Source organism: Thamnophis elegans, chromosome 2 (genome assembly GCF_009769535.1).
Source record: "Thamnophis elegans isolate rThaEle1 chromosome 2, rThaEle1.pri, whole genome shotgun sequence".
NCBI lineage: Eukaryota > Metazoa > Chordata > Lepidosauria > Squamata > Colubridae > Thamnophis > Thamnophis elegans.
This window is the reverse complement of record NC_045542.1, coordinates 6,594,774-6,618,833: the sequence shown is the minus strand read 5'-3', so window position 1 is coordinate 6,618,833 and position 24,060 is coordinate 6,594,774. Positions and strand designations below refer to the sequence as shown.

General features: G+C 44.2%; 1 protein-coding gene across 2 annotated transcripts; it reads right to left on the bottom strand.

Annotated features, from left to right (window-relative positions):
• Window positions 1-527: 527 nt before the first annotated feature.
• On the bottom strand, window positions 528-22,924 carry LOC116504057 (dynamin-1-like protein). 2 transcript variants are annotated; one of them, XM_032210882.1, is made up of 18 exons: window positions 22,847-22,924; window positions 22,524-22,667; window positions 20,973-21,123; window positions 19,355-19,401; window positions 15,844-15,915; window positions 15,661-15,747; window positions 14,095-14,257; window positions 12,954-13,074; window positions 12,661-12,792; window positions 8,905-9,111; window positions 8,682-8,802; window positions 6,618-6,773; window positions 5,321-5,410; window positions 4,063-4,161; window positions 3,829-3,972; window positions 3,170-3,279; window positions 2,180-2,339; window positions 528-1,408 (listed from the first exon to the last, which is right to left on the bottom strand). In XM_032210882.1, the coding sequence occupies exons 1-18, from the start codon at window positions 22,904-22,906 to the stop codon at window positions 1,352-1,354; spliced, it is 2,121 nt and encodes a 706-aa protein (XP_032066773.1). In that variant the 5' UTR covers window positions 22,907-22,924; the 3' UTR covers window positions 528-1,351. The 2 variants fall into 2 exon arrangements, with proteins under 2 accessions (XP_032066773.1, XP_032066774.1); XM_032210883.1 differs by lacking the exons at window positions 19,355-19,401; window positions 22,847-22,924 and having other exon boundaries at window positions 20,973-21,118; window positions 22,524-22,612.
• Between the last annotated feature and the right edge of the window lie 1,136 nt (window positions 22,925-24,060).

Genomic DNA, 24,060 nt, shown 5'->3' with positions numbered 1-24,060 from the left:
ATATTGGGGGGGGGGACTTGCTTGTGTAACTCGTGTCAGTTAAGCATCCTTTTAAGCTCAAGGGATAACAAAGAAAAAGCACGTGTCACCACACCACGTAAAGCAGCAACCCCAGCCCCCACGTGCCACAGAATTTTTGCACACTAATTTGAACTAACTGCTGAATGTTGAAAAGACATTTTGCATGATGTATGAGCCAGACCATCAGGTTATCACTCCTCGTTTCAACCTCGAGCTACAAATATTCTCCTTTAGTTATGACTTATCCCTGGACAGCTTGTGTAAGGAAAACTCAACCCACGTCAATCAAATTGATTTAGATTCCCCAGATACATGTTTTGATTTCTATTCCTCCTACAACAGTATTTAAAAAATCCATTTTGTAAGAGATTCAAATCCTTTTGCTCTCTAGTCCCTTCTTCCGCGATGTAGAATTCAAGCCCAGCATAAGCACTTTGTATTTTTGGATGGCACCCTAATAGGAACTTATAATTATTCCCTTTAAAGAAAACAACACACCAACTGTATACAATCTTCCAGAGTTTATTTCATGAAAATTTGCAGGTCAACCCTGGTCCCTGCTTGGCTCAGATTTCCACCCCTACCCCTCACGCCTCCAGGAACAGGTGAAGGCTCCCACGTGACACTATTGCACATGACTCCTGGGTAAAATGTGTTGTGAAAGCACAGTCCAGTGTGAGATCCAGCATTATCAGCTCCTTGTTTGGGCCAGAGTAGATGAATCCCTCTAGCCAAGTGGCAGGCAGCACTTCACTTATTCAAGGTTACGCAGGCATTTTTAATCCATCAAGAGGCTCCTCTTTTCAGCTGTACAGCAGTTACGAGAATAAAAGGCAATTTACAAGGCCAAACACAGAGCAGTGTGTTCCTAACAGTTAAGCAAACACAGACAAGGGGTTTCATTTCATTACATGTACCAAATGCACCATGTTCAGGAAATACATAGAATTTAGAGCGATATTAAATCTGCATAAATAAAGACTGGCCAAACTCAGCAAGTACTCACTGCTGCAAGCTTGACGATCAAAACAGGAATTTAATACCGGTGAATCTAGCGAAACTGGAAAAATATGGAAGACGGATGAGGTAGCAAGGGAGAGCCACCATATGCCGGCTCCAATATGCAATCCGTGCACCACGGACACTTCAACACAGTTAAAATAGGGACGTACTCTTGTTCTAAACTAGACCCTGATCACTGAGGACACAATTTCTTCCCCATTTGGGAAACGGTAAAAGATTCAGATGGGAGTCAAGAGCTGAACACGTGCACGGTTCTGGGTGAGTAACGTTCTTGCAACATGGAATCTTCCGAAGCTTTGGATGCATCTCACCAGAGTTGAGTCTCTCGGATCTCTGATATTGTTTGGCTGGCTTTCTGTAATGCCTACGAAAGAGAAGACCTGGCTGAGGATTCAGACACGACAACTAACCAGCATAGGGAAAGGAATAGATTCATTAGTGTGCAGAGGTGGGTTTCGGTTCCCGTTGCAACAGGTATGCTGCAACGGGAGCCAGGCATGCACCACGGGGACACGCACTGCGCATGCATGCACACCCACTGCTTGCGACGCTCCAGCTGCTCGGCAGAGCATTGTGCAGGTGCTGTACGCTGCACATACACAGATGGCCCATTTCCTTCAAATACAGGTAAGGAAAGAGGGCGGGCGGGCCCTCCAAAGCACCATTCTGGTACGGTGGCTGCTGCTTCCGGCAGGCACCAGTACGCGCGTACCGGGGTGTACCACCTGCAACCCACCACTGTTAGCGTGAGACTGAAAATTAATGCACTATATGCACAAAGCTAAAATACTTGTCCACTAGCTATCTGAAAAGTGGGTGGTTTGTCACTGATTTGAAAAAAAAACTTGGAACAGATCCTGGGATCTTGGCCAGCCTTTCCCAACCTTAACACCCCTTGTCTCAGAACTGAAGCTAGGTAACACACGAGGGAGCCAAGGTGGAGAAAGCACTTAAGGCTTTTAAAAGATTGGAACACGGCCATTTTCAGCCTCTAGGGAAAGAATTTTTGCTGCTTCCAGTTTGAGGGAGGATTTAAAGCAGCAAACTGGTTCTGCTCCAGGTGAGCCAGAAGCAGGTTTCTCTTTGGCCATCGTTGAACCAGAGCTGACCTCTACCAACCCTGCCCTCCCATCACCTTGAGCATATTGGCAGCCTCGTTACGCTGCTGAGCCATGTCCTCGGACTCTGTTAGGAGTGTGTCTAGAAGCTGGGACTTATACAGCTGGCCCACAAGTTCACTCTGGAGATGGTCCTTGACGTAGTTCACAAGGAAGTGCATCACAGTTTTGGGTACACTACAGGATGAAAAGCAGATAAATTGATTTGGACACAGGTTCTTAAAAAGAAAAGCCCCCAATTTTTTTATTGACGGTTATTGTTTTAAGTATAATTTCATCTTTCCTATTGCTAGCAGAAATAGATTAATATAGCACTTTTGGCTTAGATAATCTCCATCTGTAGTATTCTCAAGGTATGCTTTGTTATTCAAAATTCTTTGAACTACATGTGGAAATTGATGTGCTCGCAGAAGATAAAGTATTCTGATTATAGCAACAAGAAACCAAACATGTTAAAATGTCTGGCATTGCAGAAAATTTGTCAGAATCTGACCAAGAAGTTTGGGGACAGCAGTTTCCCAAATCCCCAAACAACCTTTAAGGGGTTGGATTGAGGAAGAAAGGCTGTCCTCTCATTCAAAAATGGCTAAAGTCTTAACTTTTCTATAAGGAATTGCATAAAATCAACTTGTTCGTATTTGTTAGGTTAGTCACTGCTTATTAAGAGCCGAGGTGGCGCAGTGGTTAAATGCAGCACTGCAGGCTACTTCAGCTGACTGCAGTTCTGCAGTTCGGCTGTTCAAATCCCACCAGGCTCAAGGTTGACTCAGCCTTCCATCCTTCCGAGGTGGGTGAAATGAGGACCCGGATTGTTGTTGGGGGCAATATGCTGACTCTGTAAACCGCTTAGAGAGGGCTGAAAGCCCTATGAAGCGGTATATAAGTCTAACTGCTATTGCTATTCTCAAACCCCCACTAGCAGAATATCCATTTCTGAAGGAATAACTAAATCCAGATGCCACAGCTGTCACTAATGCTTACTGTAATTTTCCTGTTAACCCACTTACCTATCCTGGATGCTTTTGCGCACAATGAGGAAGTAGGACTTAATAAGCCTCCGGATTACCTCACAGTCTCGTTGTTCACGCTGGCTTAACTTCCGGGTTGCTGGCATGGGCTAAGGACAGGCGGAGGAAATGGCCATGAGCAGTGTTCACCAAATGCAACAGCCGTTTAGCTGAGAGAGCAGCTACTCAAGATTCTACACCCTTGGCTGAGATGATAATAAATATCTATTCCACAACATGGTATATGGTCTCCTCTTGAACAGGGGGTTGGACTAGAAGACCTCCAAGGTCCCTCTTCCAATTCTGTTATTCTGATGTACCCCTTTTGCAGTAACCCATCCTGCCAGAAACCAAAGTTGTCTACGTTATAGGGGCAAAAAGCAATGACCTAAAGGCAAGATCATGTACCTCTAATGCAGTGGTTCCCAAACTTGGCAACTTTAAGACTTGTGGACTTCAACTCCCAGAATTCTCCAGCCAGCAGAGTCTTAAAGTTGCCAAGTTTGGGAACCACTGCTCTAATGCAATTCTTCCAATTCATCCTCATGCTTCTGCATTGCAACTCCTAGCAACATTCTTTGCTCCTAAAAGTAGCTTAAGCTCTAGCCAGCCCACCTGCTTTCTCCCGCCCCATTCCTCCCAGGTTTATCCCAGCTGACCGTGTCCAGTAGGTTGACTTCATGGGATCGGCTGGGGCTAGAATAAACCAAAGAGTGGGAGGATCCTTTAGGCCTATCATCAATGCCAGATTCGTCTGCTTTCTCGCTTTTCCATCGCCAGGTTCCATCTATGGCAGTGTCACTCTAGATTGGAAGAAATGCCAGAATAAGCTGCAAGTTAAGACAAAGGGTAGACATTAAGGACGGGGGAAAGGGCATCCGTGAAATGTTTACCTTGGAACTGCTCACTGAGGCAGAGACCAGTGCTGTGTCTATAAAGTCAGGGTGCTTGGTATTGATGTAGGCCAGCTCAATGGCAACCAGGTTATGCACCTAGGAGAGAGGCATTATTAGGCCTAGGGTATCTGGGCTCAATAATCCAAGATCAGTAGTGCCCAAGATCTCTGAAACAAAACATCAGCCTTAAGTACCATGTGTATTTCCAAGGCCTCATAAGGAGCCCAGAATAGTTCATAAAAATAGAAATAAGGTTTCATTTTATTTATTTAGGTTTCGTTTTATTTATATGCCGCCCTATTCCCAGCGGGGAATAACCCAATATAGCAATAGCAGTTAGACTTATATACCGCTTCATACGGCTTTCAGCCCTCTCTAAGCGGTTTACAGAGTCAGCATATCGCCCCCACAGTCTGGGTCCTCATTTTACCCACCTCGGAAGGATGGAAAGCTGAGTCAACCCTGAGCCGGTGAGATTTGAACAGCCGAACTGCAGTTAACAGTCAGCTGAAGTGGCCTGCAGTACTGCACCCTAACCATTGCGCCACCTTGGCTCAAATATGTCATTTGGTAGTACACTCAGCTCCCCAGACATCAGCTGAAATGTTAGAAAACAATCTGGGCTCATAGTAGGAAATAGGTAGAGGCAGCAATAATGTGCAACTTTATTACTTTGCTGTGTTGTGGTTTCAGACTGGTCATGTCTACCACCACAGCTGATGTCTGTCTGTCTGTCTATCCTACATACTCTAAATTGCCAATTTCCTCCAATAGACCGATCAGATCCCACAGATTAGGCCTCCTCCGAATTCCATCCGCCGGCCAATGCCGACTGGCGACTACCTGGAGGAGAGCCTTCTCTGTGGCTGCTCCGATCCTCCAGAACGAGCTCCCCGTGGAGATTCGAACCCTCACCACCCTCCAGCCCTTAAAACCTGGCTGTTCCAACAGGCCTGGGGCTAAAGAGCTTTTGCCCCCCCCCCTCGAATGGTATGGTTGTTGTGTGCTTTTAAATTGTGTATTGTTCTGTTCATCTTTTTTATCCCTTATTTGTACCCCCTTCCCTGACTTGGACTGTGAGCCGCCCTGAGTCCCCTTCGGGGAAAAGGGCGGCATATAAATGCAATAAATTCAATTCAATTCAATTCCAGATATGCCCCCACCAGCTTCAAAACCTCTGGAAGAAATGTGCAGAGCAGCAGCAAGGACCATTTCATACTTTTATTCATAGCAAAAAAAAAAAAGGCGCTGTTACCATCTCATTGGTGATGGGCAGCCTCCGGCGAAGGACTCCTGTCACCACCTCCACAATGGCCTCGTGCAACTTGGGGAAACGCAGCAACTCCTAAAGATTTGTTTCGTTATTGTTTTGCATACGTATAAAAAAAATTCCTTGGAGAACCCCCCTCCCCGTTTGTCTCTGTCTGTGTCTCTGTCATTGCCCCCCCGTCTGTATGTATGTGTGTGTGTGTGTGTGTGTGTGTGTGTGTGTGAAATGTAAGTTTGTATATACATATATTTATTTATTTTATTTTATTTGTCTTGTCTTTGATCGTGATATACATACATACACACACAACTCTGATGGAAATTTTCATTTATCTATTTACGTTAACATGTTTTCCTACTTAACTTGTAAGACCAACTGAATATGGTAGTCCTCAATTTACAACCATTTGCTTAATGGCCATTTGAAGTTACAACAACACAGAAAAATGTCACCAGCATTTTTCACACTTACAACCACGACAGCATCCCCATGGCCATGTGATCGTGATTCAGATGCCTGGAAACTGACTCGTATTTAGGATGGTTGCAGTGTCCTGGGGTCAGGTGAGACCACCTTTCGACAAGCAAAGTCAAAGGGGAAGCTGGGCTCAACCAAAAACTTAATAACCGCAGTAATTCACTTATCAATTGTGTCAAGGTTGTAAAGTGGGACAAAACTCCCTTAACAACTGTCTCACTTAGCAACAAAAACTTTGGGTACAACTGTGGTCCTAAGTTAAGGATCATTTGTATATTGGAACTTTTCCTCACTGAAGGATACTATCTTAAAACATCTGTTAATAGTTGGGCATTTGGAAAGATGACAACCTCCGGATTCCATCTGCCAGCCAATGTCGGCTGGTGACTCCCCGGGGGAGGGCCTTCTCTGTTGCAGCTCCGGCCCTCTGTAATGAGCTCCCTGTTGAGATCCGGACCCTTACTACCCTCCCGGCCTTCCGCAAAGCCACCAAGTCCTGGCTGTTCCAGCAGGCTGGGGGGAGCTGAGAAGCATCTACCTCCACAGAAATTGTGAATGTTGGTTTTGTTTTTAATATGTTGTCTTTGTCTCGTTCCCCCCTTTCCCTTGTCTTTTGTGAGCCGCCCGGAGTCCTCCGGGAGTGGGCGGCATACAAGACAAATAAATAAATAAAAAATAAATAAATAAAAACCAGCCCCCTTGGGAGTTCACATGCATGGGAATGTTGGTCCAGAACCCACTCGAGAGCCCTTTCCTTTTTCTGGGGATGGAGGCTTGGTGTATCATAGGCCCAGCGAGACGGTACCTGTGTGTTGTAGGTGGAACAGTGTTGGATGATGCGCTGCAACTCCTCGTGCACGAGCTCCACGCAGCGAAGGCTTGGTTCCTCCAGTCGCTTGATTTGCCGTTTCACCAGCAACTCAAAAGAGACCTCGGGAACAAAAAGAGCTGGGCGGGGACCCTGCCAGAGAGATGGAGAAGCATCTTCAATGGTTGGAGGGAGGAGCCAACGTCGCGACGACACATCGCGCGGACCCGACAGTCCGAGCCTGCCGATGAAACTTTTGTCCTTGGATGGTCCGGTAGGACCTAAACCGTCCCGAAGAGACGGTGACAGGGAAGCCAATCACAGGGTGTCACAGGGACACCGCAAAGTCCCTGATTGACCCAAGGGTAGTGCTTCCAACCGAAGACAAACAGACAGCCCCCAGGCTGGCATAGTCGGAGACGGCTCCCGAAGGAAAAGACGAAGCGAAAGCGTTCTACCTGGTGAGGGTTTTTTTTTTCTTTTTTTACTTTCAGAAGATCTGCGTTAAGAAACTTTTTTCTTAAAAAAAAAAAAAATAATAATAATAACTAGTCCTCAAAGTAGGAATAAAGCGGCGAACTTGATACTTATTGGACTGCTACTAGAGAAGCATCTTCAAAAACTGGTGGCAGGAAAAAAATCCCATGCTGGAAGGACTCGAGGGTCAGTTGAAGTTCTAAGTAGCTCTGTGTCCCCAAACTCGGTGTAACTTCAAATACACACTTCCAGTGTTGCTAACTTTCGCGTGCATTTTGTTCCTGCCTCAATGTGACAGGGCCGAAGTTTAGCATTGCCCAGTCAACAAAATGACCTTTAAGCAGTGATGGTTTCTATAATTTAGACAGCACAGTGGTTTCAGGAGAATAAATTGATACTGTACCAAAAGTACAGAAGATGACTTGCGTGAGAAAGGCTAGCTCTTGACACTCAATGTAGAAGCAAAAAAGGGACTTAATATAGAACTGGACATCTTGGGAAATTAAATATGCCAAGAAAGCATAGAGTGGTTGTCTTCTTCTGTCCTCCTTCTAAGGTGGGGCAGACAGACTCACTCCCCCTACCCTCCTCCTTCTGGTATTCCAAAACATCTAGCATTAAAAAACTGGATGACGCATGAAACTGGATGATGAACCAACCTAGAAATAAGGAACAATTTCCTGGCAGAACAATTTGCTAGTGGGGTGGCTTACCTCCAGAAGTTGTGGGTGCTCCATCACTGGAACTTCTTAAGTGATTGGACAGCCATTTGTCCAGAATGGCATATAGCTTCTTGCTTGAACAGAAATTTGGACTAAAAGACCCCTAAGGTTCCTTCCAACTCTGTTAATCCTCTACCAGTCCTCTATTGTTATTGAATAGCAATAGCAGTTATAGCAATAGCAGTTAGATTTATATACTGCTTCATAGGGCTTTCAGCCCTCTCTAAGCGGTTTACAGAGTCAGCATATTGCCCCCAACAACAATCTGGGTCCTCATTTTACCCACCTCGGAAGGATGGAAGGCTGAGTCAACCCTGAGCCGGTGAAATTTGAACAGCCGAACTGCAGTCAGCTGAAGTAGCCTGCAGTGCTGCATTTAACCACTGCGCCACCTCAGCTCCTCAGCTGAAGCAGGAGACAAGATCCATCCTCCTATTGGCTCACTTGTTTTAATAGCTTGGGTATTTGCTTGGGAACTACAAATGCTAATAGCCACAGGAATCTATCAAAGCATGTAAACTTTGGGAATATTTTGTCCTTCTGGCCTCATGAATGAACCGTTTGCCTGCAGCAACTGCAACTGAATGTCAGGCTTTCTGCAGGATAGGCAATCACTCTTAATTCTTACAATGCTTCAAGCCAAGATCTCATTACTCATTACTGTAGTTGGCAGTGGAAGGAAGCTTGGCCTTGTATCCATCCCGCTTCTAAAATTATAGGAGCAGCAAAATTTTAGGTGAATTCCCAACACTATAATCTTTCCTTGTGCGATATACTTGTACAACTGGAAAAAGAGAACATGGGATGAAAGCAAAAGATAATGGATAAGGCAGCCTTGCATTGGAGGATCATATGAACTTACTGTGGCATTTCTAATGGCTGTCAAAATATCCAGCATCGTGAGTCCGGCCAGCGGATCAATGGACTCCAGAGTGCGTCCAAAGGTTTCGTGGAAAATGTAGCACATCCGGGCACCACCGCACCTGCCCAGCAGAGAAGCAGATCAGCCCCAGCATCCCACTGCCAGCTTGTTTATCCCACATCCAGCTCCATTGCCACATCGTTCACTAGAAGGCTTCACTCACAACTCGGAGGTCTCAATGTTGCGTGCTGTACCCTCAATAGTGTTGCAATACTCGGTGGCAAACTTGGTGATGATCTGAAGCAAAGTGGCATTCTTGTCTTCGATGGGCTGCCCATAGCTCTGTAGCACCGATTGGTACTGAGCTGTGAGCACATTCACTCGCGTCTTCAGTTCAGGCAGGCAGTCGCGGATATGGTGCATCAGCAGCCTGGGAAAGGTGGAAGGGCGTCAGCCTGGGCTTTTAAGGCAGTGTTTCTCAACCTTGGCCACTTGAAGATGTCTGGACTTCAACTCCCAGAATCCCCCAGCCAGCATTCGCTGGCTGGGGAATTCTGGGAGTTGAAGTCCAGACATCTTCAAGTAGCCAAGGTTGAGAAACACTGTTTTAAGGAAAGCATCCTACTCTCAGGAAGGATTCCAAATGACCAACAGAAAGTGTTGGAGAGGACAGTACTAGGTAAAACGGGCCAACATTCTGGGGACCGAAAGAAGACTCATTTGAGCCAAATCTTCCTAGCTAAACAAGATTTAATTGGGGGGGAGAGGGGTGCCTGAGTCAATTCCGACTTTCTATTTGTTATGCTGTACTTGTATTCTCCTGCTGAGCGGTTTCATGATTTTAGGAACAGGAAGGATGGTATTCTGGAAAGTTTCAATTCAGGTTGAAAAGACTTCTGCGGGGTTCTCCTTTCATGCACAAATGCTGTGGCAAGATAAGGAGGAGCTCGGGCACAATTCCTGGCTTCAAACGAATACCCAGAATTTCTGCCTAGAATACCTCTTACAATTCCTAGCTCCCACTTTGTGATTTTAATGCTAGTTGAAGTTTTAACTTTAAGCGTAAATGTAGCTCAGGGTTGAACTGCAGAGTCCTTGGTGCTCTATGAGCTTGGTTATTTGCTTGCAGACCTCTCGTTACCCAACTAGTCATCATCATCAATGCTGATGATTATGTGGTTTGCTCCCTGTTTCTATGTGGTAGCTTGCCTTACCCATGTGGATAGCAGTGTGGTTTTCTCACCCAGATAAGCAGGAGTTACCACCAGACAACCAATCAAGCAGAAAACAATACCCTAATCAAGAAATTGCCAAGGAGAAAAGTACATTTCCACCAACACTGATGTAAATATAAACACTGGTGTACATATACCGTATATACCTTCGAGACCGCCTACTGCCACATACCTCCCAGCGGCCAGTAAGATCCCACAGATTGGGCCTCCTTCAGATGCCGTCAGCCAGACAGTGTCGGCTGGCGGGTCCTCGGAGGAGACCCTTTTCTGTGGCTGCTCTGACTCTTTGGAATCAGCTACCCCCAGGGATCCGGACCATACCCACTCTCATGGCCTTCAGGAAAGCTGTAAAAACTTGGCTGTTCCAGCAGGCCTGGGGCTGTTGACCGCATTGTTGAGGTCCAGCCCCGATTAGAATGAATATATGAGGTGTTGCTGTTTTAAACTGTTTCTTTCGTTATGTGTTTCGTTATGTGTTTTTTTTTCCTCTTTATTTTTGTAAGCCGCCCGGAGTCCTTCGGGATTGGGCGGCATATAAATGTGGCATATATATATATATAGTTATATATAGTTATATATAGTTATATATAGTTATATATAGTTATATATAGTTATATATAGTTATATATAGTTATATATAGTTATATATAGTTATATATAGTTATATATAGTTATATATAGTTATAGTTATATATAGTTATATATATATAGTTATATATATATAGTTATATATATAGATTTTTTTCTGTCGTGATGGACTCTTGTGACGAGCCGATAGACAGATGATGGAAGCAGTTAGCTTCCTCCCATAATTGGGGCTTACCAGGGGTTGTAAAAAATCTAATAGATACCTTTCACCCTGGCTTCGCTGATAACGGATAAGAGCCTGTGGCCTAATGGCTAAGAAGTCTGCCTAGTATGTAAAATAGCCCAGGTTCAAATCCCAGTAAGGGTATGGCTAGCTGATGAGAGCGAAATAGCTTGAAATAGATCTATACTAGTCTCCCTTTATTTATTTATCAGCACAAATAAAAAAACATATATATATATATATATGTGTGTGTGTGTAATCCTTAGTGCTCTCTGAGCATGGTTGTTTGCTTGTAGATGTTTTGTTACCCAACTAGGTAACATCAGTGTGAGGGTGTGTTGGGTTTGCTCCCTGTTTATACACAGTATAATTATATATATATATATATATATATATATATATATATATATATATATATATATATATGTGTGTGTGTGTGTGTGTGTGTGTGTGTGTGTGTGTGTGTGTGGTGTGGTGTGTGTGTGTGTGTTTTATATATATGTGTTTTTATATATATGTGCACATGAAGCCTGAAGATGACGAATGAGACTTCGTTGAAATGTCACCAAGACACCTCCAATTTTACGCGGGAGAAAACCCAAATAACGAGAGAGAGAGAGAGAGAGAGAGAGAGAGAGAGAGAGAGAGAGAGAGAGACACACACACACACACACACACACACACACACACACACACACACACACATATATATATATATATATATATATATATATATATATATATATATATATATATATCATTATACTGTGTATAAACAGGGAGCAAACCCAACACACCCTCACACTGATGTTACTTAGTTGGGTAACAAAACATCTACAAGCAAACAACCATGCTCAGAGAGCACTAAGGATTCCACACTTGAGATTTTGTTTTAAAGTTGGCATGTGCAGGGCTAAACATTTTCATGGGCACCGGATCCTATGCCCAATGAATATGTCAGTCTCGGAGACACAGGGCTGTTGCTGTCTATGTGTTCCTCCCTAAAAAAAAACCTTAAAAAGATTTTTTTAAAAAGCTTTTAGCCCTCTAGATCATGACGATTAGATCTTACAACTGTCACAGGCCACCAACCTCTTGGTACCAATTGCTAGGAAGTCTAATCAGGAATGATGCCGCTGCTGCTCAGTTGCTGAGGGAACAGAAATGACCTAGTCTAATCCACTAAGGCTCTCATCTTCAGAGTAAAGGACAGAAGTGGTTCTTTTCTACTCAGAGGATAAGCATCCTAAAGCAGTGGGTCCCATTGTACCTGGGGTTTCCTGGTCAATCCCTAACCGCTCTACATGGGGCTGCCCTTGAAGAGTGTTCGGCGACTACAGTTGGTCCAGAATGCAGCCGCGCAAGCGATATCGGGTGTACCTAGATACACCCATGTTACACCTGTCCTCCGTGAGCTGCACTGGCTCCCTATTTGTCTCCGGACGCGCTTCAAGGTGCTGGTTATTACTTTAAAGCCCTACATGGCCTTGGACCTGGATATCTGCGAGACCGCCTCCTGCCGCATATCTCCCAACGGCTGATAAGAACTCACAGGCTGGGCTTCCTCCGGGTGCCGTCGACTGGACAATGCCGGCTGGCGGCCCCTCGGGGGAGAGCCTTTTCTGTAGCTGCTCCAGCCTTGTGGAACAATCTACCTGCAGAGATCCGGACCCTTACCACTCTCTCGGCCTTCCGAAAATCCACCAAAACCTGGCTGTTCCGGCAGGCCTGGGGCTGTTGACCCATGAAGGAGGTCCAGCCCCTAGCTAAGTCGAGTGTATGGTGTGTTCCTTTTAATTTTGTTCTCATCTTTCCCCTATTTTTTATTTTTCTTTTATCTTTGTATTTGTAAGATGCCTGGAGTCCTACGGGATTGGGCGGCATATAAATTTATTAAATCATGAATTACGAACCAACCCCAGTCCCTTCTCACCTGTTGAGAGTTTTGGCCAAATAACGTGTGCCATTGCGATTGGCAAGTGAAGGGTATTTCTTCTGCATGAATCCTTGCTCATCCTGCAGAGACTCACTGATGCTCTTGTTACTGTTGATATCATGTTGGCTCCTAGCACAGGAAGCAAAAATACCACCTAGAAAATTAACAAAATCTTCCCCTGAGGGATTCACCCACAAGCAACAATCTGCTCTGGCAAGGAAGAAGTTTTGCAACCTCTCCATCTAGAATAGAAGCCCCCCTCTAGGTTCCCTGCATGCATCACCACTGACCTGTTGACCACTCCAATGATGCCTAGCTTGACAGGAATAACCCGGCCCATCAGTACATCCAGGGCATCAGTCCCAGCATCCATCAGATCTAGCTTGGTGACCACAGCCAGCGTCCTTCGACCTGCAGAGAAATCCTTCTCCAGTTAGTGATATCAGAAGGGGAAAGGGTGGTGGTGGTGGTGATGACAGAGGCTGTCCCTTTATTCCCTGTGTGCTCCTCCCAAGACTGCATATCTTTTGCATTCATTCAAATTTATGCATTTATAATTTAAATTGCTAAGATTGCCCAACTCATGAGAGATTCTGGCTGATGTACAAATTAAAAACAAAACTGTAGTACTTTAAACCAAGAAAACTACAAGATTATCACAATAGGAGGAATAAGCACACACTATAAATATACCGATATAATCTAATCCAGGTGGAACCAGCTCCTGTTTTCCCCATTCTATCCCACAACCTGGGAAAAAAGCCAGGTTTTCAAGTCCAAAAAGGCTGAGCATTAGAAGCCTTCAGGCATGGTGTTCCACAGGGCGGCTGTTACAAAAGAGAGGCAGGCTTCCTAGGCCACTCAGGTGGCCTTATCTGGCCAATGCAACCTGGGACAAGTCCATTGTGTTGGATCTTGCAGAATGGGAATAAACAAGGGGAGAAAAGTGCTTCCTCGGCTCACTCTGTCACCCATCTGCTTTATTCCCCTTCTTGTTGATCAGCCATCATTTAAGAACGGATCTTAACATTCAGAGAGAAAATAAATGTTATGTTCTGCTGGCATTACTAAATCAGACTCCCTGAGCTTCAAAAAGAGAGGACTGTTTTATAACATCCCATGGTTCTCCATAGAGCCGAGGTGGCGCAGTGGTTAGGGTGCAGTACTGCAGGCCACTTCAGCTGACTGCTATCTGCAGTTCAGCGGTTCTAATCTCACCGGTTCAAGGTTGACTCAGCCTTCCATCCTTCCGAGGTGGGTGAAATGAGGACCTAGACTGTGGGGGCGATATGCTGACTCTGTAAACCGCTTAGAGAGGGCTGAAAGTCCTATGAAGCGATATATAAGTCTAACTGCTATTGCTATTGCTATATGGACTATTAGGATCCTAATTTCCTGATTTCTTCTCCTGAAGTACAAATATAGCCATACCATCAGGGTCAACATCCCGTGCTAGTTTGAGTGCTTCTGATGTAGCCATGTCAGTATTGGCAGCAGTGACAGCCAGGATTAAGCAGTTTGGGTTGGAGATGTAGGATAAGATCATATCTCGGACTTGATTCTCAATATCAGGAGGCTGATCTCCAATAGGCACCTGTTATATTGCAAAGACTGGGTTTGAGAGATGTATAAGTCACCCGAGGCCTAAAGTATCATGCAGCAAAATGTAAAAAACTATGCAACTAGAAAAGGGCAATCTTAGGAAACTTCCTTATGTTTACTTACTCAATTACTCTGAATTGAGAAGGCTAATAATGCAATACAAACTGCATCACACCATACTAAGCACTCTTGTTTACTGCTCTGTTTCCACCCAAGAGAGGAACAGAGAAGAGGGAGCAAGGACTCTTGATTCATATCACTCACTCTAGGAAGAAAAACAGAACTATGTTTGAGATGCAAAAGAACTCCTGAATTCACATATCTGCAGCCTAAAAAACCGGATGCACGTATTTAAGAAATATGCCCTTCCAATTCCTAACTGTATTATCTTCAGTGAAGACCATATTCTCTAATCCAGGAACATTGATTTGGACTGAAAGGAAGAACATGTTTCTAGTCCTCATGGCTGCAGAACGTTATCCTACAATCTAGGAACTAAAAGAACATGCTTTAGAATTCATTTAGCAGCAACAGTAAATTTAGATATGTGAGGTCGAGGAGTGTTCAAATTGTAAAAGGCTGAGAGGTGTTTGTACCTCTTCACTCCTTCTCCATGCTCAGCATAAGCAAAACAAATTAAACAAGAGCATCCCATATATGTTGATCTATTTTATGTAGCCTGCAGAATTCAACTGAAAAATAATACGTATTTATTTTAAGCCTAAATGTACACCGGTGAGGTGCAGAAACTTGAAGACAATCACTTGGGCTTTTAGTATGCCTAATAAGCAAATGAGAAAAAGGGGATTCTTTTGCTCCAGAACAGGGCCAGATTTATGCCAACTACTGAAACTGCCTTGAGTAAACACGCCTTTCCATTGAAGCTGGTGCTAGTTAAAACAAAGCTGCCAATATTGTTTCTATCACCCATTCAAAGGGGGCTAATGTCATCTCAAGCGCAAAATGCCAGCCTGTAAGAGAGACTTTATCCCAAACCACACAACCTTCCGATTGTAGCCACAGGATTTGGGGGAGTTTTCCTGTGAAAAGGTCAGGCCTTCAACTGAAACTTTTTTCCTGAATCTAATATAGTGGTATGCTAAGAACAGTCAATCCTACACCTGTTGTTCATTTACACTCTTTTTATCTTCTGCTCACCTTCACTGTAACTCAGCTTTTCTTCTGGTCCAAGGTGACTAAATGGTTAGAAGGAGTGGTTCTAAGGAAAAAGTGGTCGATGGGAGAAAGGAGACCATCCATCACTTGGTACACATTGGTGCCAGGTATTGCTGAAGAAGTTTTGCCTTTAAAGGTTTTTCGAAAGCCTACTAATAATAACGTCTAGGTCTCTCTTAAGATACAGGCGACAGACAGCACCATTTCTAAGGGTCTCACCTTGGTGATTCCTGGAAGATCTACCAGGGTCAGGTTAAGCACATGAGGTGAATAGATCTTCAGGTACAAGGCTTCTGGACTGATTCCCTGGAAGCAAGAAAAGGTATTAGAGAAAGCCACAAAAAAGGCATTTGGACCAATGGACTCTCCACACCACGAGAGAAGAACTCAGAGAGTTGGTACCTTATTGGTCCCCGTCATCCGCTCGGTTTCAATCTCAATTTCTTGCCGAATCTCATTGAAATCCATAAAAGTCTGAGAAAAGAGAACAAGCAGAAAGGCTTCTAACATCACAAGCTGCAGGAGAGTGTGCAAGGACACTTGCTCTCTTATTGATCCTCTTCCCCATCTTGCCTGCTTGTGGCAGAACTGGAGCAGGGAACAGACAGTGGAAGAGGAGAATCCCCCCCCTCCAAAAAATAGAGCACTCCAGTACTCCACCTCAAACATTTTAAATATGATACATCATGTTATAACTCTGAATACAAAGCAAAAGCCAAAACGGCCCAAACTTTCTGGCAAAAACAACAATCAGCAGCTGCAGAATAGATGTGGGGGCTTGAAAGTGCTTTCACCCTATAAACACATTCTCAGGCCTGCAATTATATTCCTTTTAGAATTTTGGCCTGCCACACTTTCTCTTATTTCATTATGCTGTTTCATTAGTATAGTTGATGGGAGGGGGGAATAGACAGAAGTAGGATTGTGGAATGTATTGTTGTCATTCTTTCCTAGAAGACCAAGGTCATCTTTTGTCTCCGCACTTTTACACCTGACCGGAAGCAGCTGGGTGGAGACGCCAGCGTGGAAGAAGATTGGACCATGTGATGGATTGTGGGTGTGGGGACAAGTTCATGAACTTTTAACTGGGTGGGATTGTGATGTAATTTCCAGAATTGGGATTAACACAGATGTGCTAAGATGTCTGCTTTATTAAATTGGAACTTTAAGGATCGTTTTGCCTTGGACTCTGATTTAATTCTACATGATACTTGGAACGCTAACACACATTGTTGAAAATAATGGCTTTATAATGAACATCATAAGCAGCTTTGGAATAAGTTACAACATGCCAAATAAGTCAACTTGCTTAAGTGAGCACTAAGCACAGTATGACACGGTTTGTAAGATCTGGAAGATAATAAATCCGTATCTGCATGCTTTATGTATTTATTTACATCTTTTTAAAAAAAAAAAAGATATGAAGAGACTTTTTCCCCTCCAGGAGTAAGTTAAGTGATGCAGTCAAAAGAAAGCTCTATGAAAAAGAAAAAAATATCCAAAGATAACAATTGGATTTCATTTCCAGAATTCTTTTCTGACTGCTCTCTTCAGTACCAGAGAATTGGAAGAGGGTAGTCAGGCTATCAAGACCATCCCCCGCTAGACAGATTGGTACTCGGCCACAACTTGAACACACTCAACATAAGGGGAAATAATTGGTTGAGATATTTCTTTTAAAACATTCAACCAGAACCTGCCTTCTTATCATTTAAATGTATTATTTTGAGGAATCTCCAGCCATAGAATTTATTTTCTAGTTCCCGGTCATCCCAGACCTAGTCTGCAATCATTTTCTTTGAAACCTTCTGAAAGTATAGTGCCCAGCACTGGATGCAATAGGTGAAGAGCTGACCACTGCAGAATTGAGAAGCATTATTTCCAGTAATTTAGAAATTACTCGTTGATTCATCCAAAAGATGCATTTGTCTATTGCAGCAGCCCACATCACACTGTTGACTCACGTTCTGTTTCCAAGCAATGGTTTTTTTTTGTAAGAACCTTTTCATAAATATCATTATCATCTCCTACATCTATGGATTTGGTTTTCTTTCATAAGTGAAGAACTTTCTATTTGCCCGTAGTATTATTATCTCTATCTTCAGTTCATTTCTCCAACATATTAAGTTTTTTGACGTTATAAATTCTTAGCGAAAGACTGGAATGAATATCTCTTTTCTCTCCCCCTTTTGGGGCTCTCCTTCTGCCTGGCATCCACTGTTGGGATATTTTCTTAATATTTTGTACAAAATAAGACAAAATATAAGAGAATTAAGAGAACATCACTGACTGTGATATCACTAAGTATAACCTTACATGTCCTTGTCCTCTTTTATTTATTTATTTATTTATTTATTTATTTATTTATTTATTTATTTATTTATTTGTCTTGTATGCCGCCCACTCCCGGAGGACTCCGGGCGGCTCACAAAAGACAAGGGAAAGGGGGGAACGAGACAAAGACAACATATTAAAAACAAAACAACATTCACAATTTCTATGGAGGTAGATGCTTCTCAGCTCCCCCCAGCCTGCTGGAACAGCCAGGACTTGGTGGCTTTGCGGAAGGCCGGGAGGGTAGTAAGGGTCCGGATCTCAACAGGGAGCTCATTCCAGAGGGCCGGAGCTGCAACAGAGAAGGCTCTCCCCCGGGGAGTTGCCAGCCGACATTGGCTGGCAGATGGAATCCGGAGGAGACCCAACCTGTGCGATCTAATTGGTCTGAGAGAGGTAATCGGCAGGAGGCGGTCTCTCAGGTACCCAGGTCCGATGCCATGTAGGGCTTTATAGGTAGCGACCAGCACCTTGAAGCGGATTCGGAGACTAATAGGTAGCCAGTGCAGCTCGCGGAGGATAGGTGTAACGTGGGTGTACCTTGGTGCCCCCACAATCGCTCGCGCGGCTGCATTCTGGACTAATTGGAGTCTTCGAACACTCTTCAAGGGCAGCCCCACGTAGAGCGCATTACAATAATCCAGTCTTGAGGTCACAAGGGCGTGAGTGACTGTCTGAAGGGCCTCCCGATCCAGGTAGGGTCCTAAAATTTAGGACCTTTGGGTCCTAAAATCCATGGTTAGAAACCATGAATGGACATGAGTAACAGGAGAAATATAGGGAAAAAGTCCACAATAGCCTTTTTCCCATAACAGTAACTGCAGGCTTTTAAATAAAAAAGAAAACAAGTAAATGATTTTAAGTTCACACATCATGCTAAGACACACGTGATGAATTTGCACATATGAACTATCAATTAAGATTCCTCAAGCTACAGATAAGCAATTGTCTCAAACACCATTATTCACACCTCCCCCCCCAAGACGTGTCACTGTGTTCCCTTAAGAGCCGAGGTGGCGCAGTGGTTAGGGTGCAGTACTGCAGGCCACTACAGCTGACTGTTATCTGCAGTTCAGCGGTTCAAATCTCACCGGCTCAAGGTTGACTCAGCCTTCCATCCTTCCGAGGTGGGTGAAATGAGGACCCAGACTGTGGGGGCGATATGCTGACTCTGTAAACCGCTTAGAGAGGGCCGAAAGCCCTATGAAGCGGTATATAAGTCTAACTGCTATTGCTATTAAAGTGAGGCTTTTTTTGCCTTATTAGGCAGCCACCTAATTTGCCAAATGGCCTGGACTGACTCTAACCATAAATAGCAATAATATAATAGCAATAACAGTAGACTTATATACCGCTTCATAGGGCTTTCAGCCCTCTCTAAGCAGTTTACAGAGTCAGCATATTGCCCCCAACAACAATCCGGGTCCTCATTTTACCCACCTCGGAAAGGATGGAAGGCTGAGTCAACCCTGAGCCGGTGAGATTTGAACCGCTGAACTGCTGATCTAGCAGTCAGCCTGCAGTGCTGCATTTAACCACTGCGCCACCTTGGCTCACATTTACCTCACCCACTCATTACCTTGTGCTTGCAGTGCAGGAAAGTGGCCCATTCCTCTGTCTGGGCAACTGCAAACGAAAAAAACAAAATAAAATAAAAGACTGATGAGAATCTTTCCGGCACCATTTTTACTTTGTCAAGTTTACTTTGTGACTAAGCGAGGATCTGAACTTGCGTCTCCCTAGCTGTACTCTTGACGCTTGTAACCATTTTCCTATGCTGTCTGTTGCCGTTTGAATTTGCTTCCGTCACAAATGTCAGATAAAATAACTAGTGCAGTTGAACCAGTGGGAAAAAACGACAGCTCACTGATCAGAGCCGAGGTGGCGCAGTGGTTAGGGTGCAGTACTGCAGGCCACTTCAGCTGACTGTTATCTGCAGTTCAGCGGTTCTAATCTCACCGGCTCAGGGTTGACTCAGCCTTCCATCCTTCCGAGGTGGGTGAAATGAGGACCCAGACTGTGGGGGCGATGTGCTGACTCTGTAAACCGCTTAGAGAGGGCTGAAAGCCCTATGAAGCGGTATATAAGTCGAACTGCTATTGCTATTGATGCAAAAACTTACATTTTTACCAAACGTACTCTTTCCATATGAGGCAACAACACTTCGCCCATTATTCCCAGACAATGAATTTAGGTGGTATAGTCAGAATCAGGCGGCACCAGCCTTTTAGCCTGAACCCAATGAAATAATTTCTACAAGTTGCTTCCTGCTCAATTCTTGTTTGTCATCATGCATAGGGACTGTTTGGGATTACTAATGTTCACTGGGGATGGAGAATCTTTATATCGGCCTCATTCCTCTGAAGAAAAGGATATGGGAAGAGGAATGACTTAGGCCTGTCCACTGATGTCATTCAGCAACATCTGCAGCAAATTGCAGTAACACCAAAACAAGGATATAGGCCAGTGTTTCTCAACCTTGGCAACTTGAAGATGTCCGGACTTCAACTCCCAGAATTCCCCAGCCAGCGAATGCTGGCTGGGGAATTCTGGGAGTTGAAGTCCGGACATCTTCAAGTTGCCAAGGTTGAGAAACACTGATATAGGCACACCCAGGGCATGTAAATGTCACGATTCTGTACTTGCACTGCAAAGCCTAATGCAGGTATAAATCATAGCAGCAGCACGATGAGATCAGGCACATTCCAGACACACAAATACTCATTCAGTACTCTGCAATACTATGCGGGACTTTCCAGCCAATATAGCTCTTGAGATGACAAAGTTAACTCATTCTAACTCAACCTTTTTCACAAATGAAAGTGAATATACCTGTCCCAGGATAATGTTGCAGGATCCAATCTGGGTCGGTTACTGGGACCCGAGGTTTCTTCTTCTGAGTTTTTAGACTCGTGCTGGAGTCCATCTTCAGGAAACTTCTCTCTAGCAGGAGAAGATGCTATAACTACTACAGAGAAGTTCCATGAAGATGGGCCCTAGCACGAAAGCTGGGAAGACAGAACCTCTGGTTCTGGTGGTCAATCTTTTCAGTCAACCAATGATGTGATTTACACACTCTTAAGTATTGGAAGCCAGCCCTTCTAGGTAATCATATTCCATTTCTGGATCAGAGGTAACATTCTGATGCTCACATCTCTGTTTTACTTTGTCACTAAGAGAAGTAACTTTTCCCTTACCATTTTCTCCACCTCCTTTCTGCCTCCTCTCCGCCAGGGTTGGCACATGGACCAGCTGCAAGACCAGGGGCCGCCGTGTGACAATTCCAGAGCCACGCGGCAAGAAATCCCGACCGACAATGCTCTCTAGCACTGAGCTCTTCCCACTACTCTGTGGAAATAAATAGCATTACAGGTAGAAACAGAAAAGGTAGTTTCTTACCTGTGTAAAAGTTTAGAAGAACATATTACTAACATGGTTACAGCATCTCATTTCGATTTACCTCCTTGTTTACTCACAAATTCATTCTCTTAAGATCCTCTCAAACTTGCCTGTTAATAGGGCAGGTGATATTTTCAGCTTCCACTTTACCTTTAAATTGAAATTTGCTTAGCTGACAAAAAGTTTTACTCGCTGGTTTAACCAACATTTGTCCTACTAAGAGCCGATGTGGTGCAGTGGTTAGAGTGCAGTACTGCAGGATACTTCTGCTGACTGCCGGCAATTTGGCAGTTCGAATCTCACCAGGCTCAAGGTTGACTCAGCTTCCCATCCTTCCAAGGTGGGTAAAAAGAGGACCCAGATTATTGGGGGTAATAGGCTGACTCTGTAAACCACTTAGAGAGGGCTGTAAAGTGGTATATAAATCTAAGTGGTATTGCTAATACTGCAGGATACTTCTGCTGACTGCCGGCTGCCAGCAATTTGGCAGTTCGAATCTCACCAGGCTCAAGGTTGACTCAGCCTTCCATCCTTCCCAGGTGGGTAAAATGAGGACCCAGATTGTTGGGGAAAATAGACTGACTCTGTAAACCGCTTAGAGAGGGCTATAAAGTGGTATATAAATCTAAGTGGTATTGCTAATACTGCAGGATACTTCTGCTGGCTGCTGGCTGCCAGCAATTTGGCAGTTCGAATCTCACCAGGCTCAAGGTTGACTCAGCCTTCCATCCTTCCCAGGTGGGTAAAATGAGGACCCAGATTGTTGGGGAAAATAGGCTGACTCTGTAAACCGCTTAGAGAGGGCTGTAAAGTGGTATATAAATCTAAGCGGTATTGCTAATACTGCAGGATACTTCTGCTGACTGCCAGCAATTTGGCAGTTTGAATCTCACCAGGCTGAAGGTTGACTCATCCTTCCATCCTTCCGAGATGGGTAAAATGAGGACCCAGATTGTTGGGGGCAATAGGCTGACTCTGTAAACCACTTAGAGAGGGCTGTAAAGCATTGTGAAGCAGTATATAAATCTAAGTGCTATTGGCCTTCCTTCCTTCTTTCCCCTCCCCTTTTCTCAATTCCCTTTCTCATTCTCCTTTCTGGTGGCACAGTGGTTCGAATGTGGTATTCCAGGCTAATTCTGCCCACTGCCAGCAGTTCAATCCTGACCGAGGTTGACTCAGCCTTCCATCCTTCCGAGGTGGGTAAAATGAGGAACCCAGATTGTTGGGGGCAAATAGGCTGACTCTGTAAACCACTTAGAGAGGGGCTGTAAAGTGGTACATATAAATCTAAGCGGTATTGCTAATACAAGCCGGGCTTGGAGTAAGCCTAAATAGAGGCAGGACCTCACCTGAGAGCCAACTACCACGATTTGGGGCAGCTGTATGATTTCGGCTCCCACCGTGTTGAAAATCTCCTGCAGCTTATTGATCACAGGGATGAGAGTCTCCATAACGACGACGGCCGCAGCTCGTGCAAAGGGGGCTCTTATTCCCTGGAAAGTAATAGAGGACGGTTAGCCAGAAGGCAAAGGGGAAGCCCCCTGCCACCATGGAGCCTTGTTTTCTCCCCTCCCCTCCAAAGAGCACGCCGGCCCACTTCTCCGAGTAAAGGCCTGAGCCGTTTCCCCGATAATTCAGCCCCAATAACGGAACCGAGCATCCGATAACTCACCTCCGGGCTATTAACTCCGAATCCGGATGCAGCTCCATTCACGCCGCCATCAGGAAACATCCCCCGATTTCCCCGCCTCCTTCCCTAAGCTGTGTTGCTCCAGGTCTCCGGCCTCCTGGATTTCTATAGGTTTTTCCGTCTGTCCATCACGTAAGCCTTCAGCTCTATTGGAGAATAAACATATTTTTTCTTTCCCCCCCAGGGCGAGGTTTATATTTTCATTGGGCCAAATCGGGAGCAAATCAGGCTCCCCCGTCTTTGAAAGCTTTTCAAATACACGACCATAGAGAGAAAGTTGCAAGAGATAGGAAGGTCTTAGCAACCGAAACCATAGCAACAGCCAAGATTCCTTTTTTGGGGGGGTAAAATGGCGACTAGCGAAAAAACCTTCTCGGAACGGCCGTTAAACTGATGGCGGCTTCCAGCAGCCTCTGTTTTGTTCGTCGCCCCCCTTGTATTTTTTAAATTAAAACACTGAAAAATGATTGTTTTTATTTGATTACTTTCTTTTTTAATAAAGATTTTTATTAACAAACTGCAAACATGTAAAATACACACACACACAAATTAGACGTGCACCACATTTATACAATACAGTGCGAACAGGAACGTCCTGTTCTTTATAATAGCAATCATCAATCGATACCGCTCACCTTATATTATTTCCCCTTCTATTGTATTTCATTTGGATTTCGCCATTCTTAACCCTCTTATTTTACTCATAACTACTATTTTTTGAGTTTTGTTATATTCCTTCATTGATTCTTGTTTCTTTCCTCCATCCACCTATACCATTTATCCCATATCTGGTAGAATTCTGATTCTTCCTTTCCCTGGATTTCTTTAGTTAGTTTAGTTCAGTGTTTCTCAACCTTGGCAACTTGAAGATGTCCGGACTTCAACTCCCAGAATTCCCCAGCCAGCGAATGCGAATGCTGGCTGGGGAATTCTGGGAGTTGAAGTCCGGACATCTTCAAGTTACCAAGGTTGAGAAACACTGAGTTAGTTTATCCATTTTGACACAGTCCATAATCTTTCTTATTATTTCATCTTCGCTTGGGATTAATTTGTTTTTCCATTTCTGGGCAAAGGCAATCCTTGCCGCTGTTAATTATATGTAGTATTAAATACTGGATTTCTTTTTTGTATTTCACCGACATAATTCCTAATAAAAAAAACTTATTTGATTACTTTCGTTGGGCTAGAGACTAATA

Bases quoted from the DNA above. Each gene is read 5' to 3' on its own strand.
- LOC116504057 (XM_032210882.1), bottom strand. From the start codon at position 22,906: ATGTTTCCTGATGGCGGCGTGAATGGAGCTGCATCCGGATTCGGAGTT. The intron at 4,162-5,320 runs GTAACAGCGCCT...CCTCTCTCCTAG, and splicing joins TGCCCATCACCAATGAGATG to GTGCATAACCTGGTTGCCAT. The intron at 3,280-3,828 runs GTCAGCTGGGAT...GCCTGTCCTTAG, and splicing joins AAGTCAACCTACTGGACACG to CCCATGCCAGCAACCCGGAA.